At 43.9% G+C, this 6,000-nt stretch overlaps 1 protein-coding gene across 1 annotated transcript in view; it reads left to right on the plus strand.

The window, feature by feature from the left end:
* The window catches only part of LOC136657572 (sodium-coupled monocarboxylate transporter 1-like), a 73,478-nt gene extending 70,138 nt beyond the window's left edge, over positions 1–3,340 (plus strand). Inside the window, exon 14 of the mRNA XM_066634490.1 lies at positions 3,204–3,340. Within this exon, the coding sequence (XP_066490587.1) occupies positions 3,204–3,340 (137 nt within the window). The remainder of the gene's footprint in view (positions 1–3,203) is intronic.
* Positions 3,341–6,000: the final 2,660 nt, after the last annotated feature.

A 6,000-nucleotide genomic window follows, 5' to 3' on the forward strand; every position in this document is an offset into this window, starting at 1 on the left:
CAAGCAGTGGAAGTTTGAGGTCACTAGGGCGGTGGTTCTCACACATTTTGCACTGGGACCCACTTTTTAGAATGAGAATCTGTCAGGACCCACCAGAAGTGATGACATGACCGGAAGTGGCATCATCAAGCAGGAAAAATTTAACAATCATAGGCTGCAATCCTACGCACACTTACCCAGGAGTAAGTCCCATTTACTCTCATTATTAAAAGAATATACATAGTAGCTTGTTAAAAGTACAGGTCTGTAACATTTCCCCAAATGCAGTCACATCCCATGGTAGCATCAAGTCTAATATAGTAAAATTAAAATATTGAAATGAATGGGGACCCACCTGAAATTGGCTCGCAACCCACCTAGTGGGTCCTTTCCCACAGTTTGAGAAACACTGCAGTACGGGACTCGATTAGGGTAACCAACTTGAGATGAATCTGGACAAAGCACAAGTCTCCTTGGTTCAAAGACCTGTGAGCAGATTGGATCAGCAAAGGCATAGCACTCCATCTGAGGGAGCAGCTCTGTTGTCTTGGGATCCTCCTGGATTCATTGCTGTACTTGAAAACCCAGGTGGTGGCAGTGGCCAGGGAGGAGGTCTTTGTCCAACTTTGGCTGGTGCACTGGCTGCTGCCGTTGCTGAATTGTTCAGACCTAGCTAGGGTAGTCCATTTACTGGTGACATTGAGACTCAACTTGAAGAATGTTCTTGAAGGCAATTCAGAAGTTGTGGTTGGTGCAGAATGCAACAGCCCTGTGGTGTAGTAAGGAAGTTAGACTCTTATACAGCTTCTCCTCCAGCTGCACTAGTTTGCCAGTTCAGTTCCAAATGCAGTATGTACAAGGTGCTGATTTTGGCTTCTACAGCTCTTCCAGGCTTAGGGTTGGGATATTTTAATGATACACTTACTTCCTTATGAAGCGGCCAGCCCCTTTGGGAGCATTCCTACATATGATGTCAACTTCTGAGGCTTGGCTAGTGGCAACAAGGGGGAGAGCCTACTGAGTAGCAGTGCCACAGTTATGGAACTCCCTTCCTGTAGAATTAAGATTGGACCTCTCCCCCTTGGCCTTCCAGTAGGGGCGTAAGACTTGTTTTGTATGGATTTCTCTTTGCATTGATTTATGGTTGGTTGCTGCCTTTATTGTTATGCTTCTTATTATAGGTTGTATTTTTTATTATTATTGTATTTTGCGGAAAAAATTGGGAGGGCCAATCATTAGCTGCCTTGGGTATCTCTTGTAAGAGGTGAATTAGGAAGTACCTCATAGAAAGCAGCTGCATTCTTACTTTGTCTCTTAGGTTGTAATTGTTCTAATGGTTGTATTCTGAATTTGTACATTATTTTGTCTCCCTTTAAAAGAGTGATGACTCAAAAGTAGTCCTTGAAAATAAAAGTACCTTCTTGAATCATGATGCTTTGGAGCTGTTATGGATTTTGCCCCACACGTTCCTCCTTTGCTGTTCTTCTAGTATGTTGGGGCTAGCAACATTCAGCATAGGAATTGCCACATTTGATGTTTAATATGCAGGTGGCATTGAGTACAATTCTACTCACCTCACATGACATATACTCGCATCCTTATTCTGGAAAAACACAAATCTGACCCCCTGGCTCACATGCATTGGTTACATTGTGGTTAGGTTGTTGCAATGCACCCAGATGTGACTTTGAAGAGTGTTTGAAACTGCAAATGCTGCTGCCAGGAGCCAGTTGTACAGAGCAGGAGGCTCTGCTGTTAGGTCTACACTTGCCCCTAGTTTGTTTCCTACCCCAATTCAAAATGCTGGTCATTACCTTTCAAGCTGTAGGTCAGGAGTGTCAAATTTGTTTCATGCAGCAGGCCAAATAGCATTCATGATTCCTGCTGAGGGCACGAAGTAAGATGTCATAAAGCAGGAAGTGATGTCATAAAGCAGGTCCTGTACAAAAATAAGCACTTTGTTCTTGTTCTTATTAACTCCTTTAAGTTACAAATAACAGAAGAGAAAATATGCAAGTCTTGATCATATTTTCAAGAAATGGGAGAGCCCAATTATCATGTGGGTTATAAGCAAGAATGATCACTTCCTCCTGCAACCTTTTTTTTTTTTTTTGAATGTGGGCGATTGTTGTAATGTGATTAATTTTGTTTTGTGCCACTTTTACTTTTGCATTATTTTATAAAATATTTTAATGGTTTTATTGAAAGTTGTATGCTGCTTTAGGGTGTGGCCAGTGACTTCCCTTTCCAAACAAGAACAGTCTGTCCTGAGTCCATCTTGGTTCCTTAGCAGACATTTTAGAAGATCTGCCAGTACTTCACCCTGGACGGGATGAGGCATGACTCCTTCTAATCGAGACCATGGATCTAAGGGCCATGGAACAGAAGGCTGAAGCACTATGGGGCATCCATGTGTCACCCTTCTCTAAGGCCTTGCAAATAGGGTTCCCCACTCTGGCATAATCTCATTTGCAATTCAGCTTAATTGCCAGTGGCCAGAGCAGTTGGATAGTCTTTCAGATTCTTCCTCCAGAACTTCTCTCCTATCAGCAACCCAAGAATGAGTCCCTTCAGGAGTCTCTTTGATTGGGGTTCAATTCAGCCTTTGTGTCACCTGGATTAAGGACACACCTTAATTCAGTCAAGCCCAAGAAACTCCTGGCTGCACATCCAGGAGATGCTCCTAGTACCGTTATTCGTCCAGGAATGTTTTTGTATTCTTTGCGTGGATTCCTATAACCTCCCCTGCTCTGTAAGCAAAACATTGGCATGTCCAGTTCCTTCCTCATAGAACCTGACCACACTGTCCATTTTGGTAGTCCTTCCCTATATTGGGGAGGCTTGCATTTTTCCATTGAGAGAAGGATCGTTATGTGATGTGACGAATACACCAGTGACCCAGAATTTCTCAAGCACAGCTGGCTAATGGAAATATGTGGCTCTATAATAATACCTGTGTTAATAATTGATGTATTATCCAAAATGTTTAATCACAAGCCTTGGTTAGAAGGAGGTGATTTTTGTTCCCTGCCAGGAATTCAGGAGAAAATCTCTCTAACATCCACTTTAGCTGCAAAAAAGGAACAGATCTATCAGGCTGTTACTGTCCAAGAACCTGGAGCTGGCCATGTCAATATCTGGACTGCACCAACCTTTGTATGAGACAATCATGTTGTTAATCAACATGATTATCATGTTGATTAACATTATAAATTATCTTCTAGGAGGACTGAGGCAAGATATAGACCGCAGTCTCCTATTTGGCAAAGAGGACCTGATAGCTGACTACGAATACTTGAAAGCTAAGTTTGTAAGTACACATTTGCAAGTTCTCTTCTTGTGCCTTCACACAGACTGGTAGTATTCCCTTCAAGAAAATATGAATATTTTTCTAGCCCTATAGTTATTTAAACTCAGAAAACATCTCAGGCATCCGGAACAAATGTGCAAGTGCTGTCAGTATGACACACATTGCTCTCTCTGTTTAGAGATAGTTTTGCACAACTGCGGGCTCCATCCAAGAGGATTTCTTCCTAGCCCTAGCAGATGCTTAGGGTTCTTCATCCCCTCATTAGTATTTCTCTCCCCTTCCCTGAAACAGTGATTGGCAGCACATGTGTAGACAGGATTCAACAAGAGGCTCCTTGTATGCAGCCACAGGGGTTGGCTGCTAGGGTTTATGCCTGAACAACACATTTTTACTTACACAAGATCTGATTGAGATGATCAATACATACAGACCAGTTTCAACCTATAGATTGCAATAACTCAATGGGAGCAAGATTTGGCCGCTTTTAACAGCCTTTACAGGTAGGCCCATTGAAATTAGTGACCTTTGGTGTAGTTGACTTTGCATTATGTTGTGGCCTTTATAAAGAGAAACAAAGAATAAGCACTTGAGGCTTAAAAAAAAGAAATTATGACCATTATGTTTACAGGCAGTGATATATGAAGCCTTTCATCCAGCACAGCATGAGGTTCCCGAATAAGTAGGTTGGAGTCACAGTTTGCTACATTCATTGCTGCAGGAGGTGCTGATCCTCTGAAGAGACACAGAAGAGTATTCCTTCTGTAAATCAATTGCTTTGCATGTGGCAGTGTATAAAGTCCAGAAATGTTTGGTTTTTATTATTAATTGACATTAAAAATGGGGAATCTGGATTTTATCAATAACTGCGTTTTGAATTAGGACTCAGTTTGGTAACTAAAATATAAGCCGACTTGATAAAGTTGTCCCCTGTCTTAGTTATACGTACATTAGCCCCTATGGTAAAGCAACAAGGAATCACAAATAATTATAAACAAACATTAAAAGTTTAATATACAGACACCCCTTGTTTAAGAACCTTAAATATGATTTTGTTTGACAGTTTGTCACTTCCGTATAGAAGAGACTGTGTGCTGTGAATACTTTTCAAATGATAAATGCTCTAAATTGTGTAAACACCATGGTATTGCCAATGTCTGTTGTTCAAGAAATCAAGCATAGTTCAAAGTAATGTTATCAAGAATCTGTCCTCTTTTTCCTGTGAAAACTGCTGCTTTGGGTGGTTTTTCCTGTTCTTCATACTCTTTATAAAGTAAGCCAGAAAAATCCTTAAACAAAAATAACGGGCAGCCCTATCCTAGCTTGCTTTGGAACCGGGCAGCTGACTTGCCTGCTTCATATTCCAGAATAGTATTGGCGCTAGTTATGACTCAGACCGGGGCAAGGGGAATGCCTTTCTCAGGGAAAGCCACAGCAGCCCCAGTAGGGCTCCTTGAATTGTGCCACCTAATGAGGTAGTACAGATCCAAGAAGCCCGGAGCTAGATCCATGCATGCCCCACGCCCCACTCACATGCAACCCACACTTGGGCCCGCCCCAAAACACCTCCATCCTGCCCTCTGTTTACACTCTCCCCCCAGACCCCTGTGCAGACCTGACTCAGCCAGCGCAGCCTTACTGATCTACTGGGCTTGGGCCAGCCTCCCTGCTCTCCTGGTGGCGCAAAAGTGCGTTATGGTACTTCGTGACATTGTTGGGCCAGCACAAGGGACTTACACCAGCCCGTTTCTGGATTGGGCCCTAAGGGTCATAACATAAGAGTCTTGCTGGATCAGGCCAAAGGCTTATCTAGTATCTCACAGGTGGCCACCTGGAAGCACTTAAGACAACAAGATCCCCATATCCTGTTCTCAATCCCTTGCATTTGGCATTCAGTGATAGGCTATCTCTAAAACTCAGAAGTTGCTATGACTATATGGTATGCTATTATATGGTAAAAACATGTATTGCAGTCTCTTTTTAAAAACAGGTGTGGGCAATTACAAATTTGATGAAAGAAATGGTGTACTTGGAGGGGCTGCTTTACTTTTCTCATCTTACTCACTTTCTGCTTGGAATGATCACTTGTATAGTTTCTGCCACAGGTGGAAAAGCAAGCTGGGAGGAGGTTGGGTAAGATTTAACAATTCTTAAGTCAGTAAAAGATCCCACTGCCTTACTGAAGACTAAGATTTCAATCCTGGGCTCAATGCGCCGGCTTACCACTGGCGTGCACTATTGCATATGTGTTGTAAGGCACATTGGCGAGTCTTGCTGCCGGGCGAGCATCCATACTAGCCCATCACTGGCTGGTGCTGGGCTAGCGCCGGGCGGGTGCCCAGCCTCCACTGCTCGGCAGTCACATGGACCACCAAGCCATGGAGAGGAAAGCAGGGTGAGATGGGGAGGAGGCAGGGAGAGGGTGGGGCGGAGGTGTGATGGAAAGGTGGGAGGCGGGGAGAGGGCGAGTGGGAGGCATGCCAGGGAGAGGGAGGGAGGTGGGTCAGGTGGAGCTCTGCTCCACTGGATCCAAAGCCTTTGTGTGGGGCTCGCCCAACATGAACGCTTACTTCACCCCCAACCTTTTGGTCAGCAGTGAATCGAGTAGCCCCATTGCGGGGCTACTTCCCTTACCTGGGAAAAGAGGACAAAAGTCCCCTTCTTCCGAGGTGCCACTCGCAGCTGCTGTTGGTGCACAGGATGTAGTGGCAGCT

This window comes from Tiliqua scincoides, chromosome 7, assembly GCF_035046505.1.
Source record: "Tiliqua scincoides isolate rTilSci1 chromosome 7, rTilSci1.hap2, whole genome shotgun sequence".
NCBI classification, from domain to species: Eukaryota; Metazoa; Chordata; class Lepidosauria; order Squamata; family Scincidae; genus Tiliqua; species Tiliqua scincoides.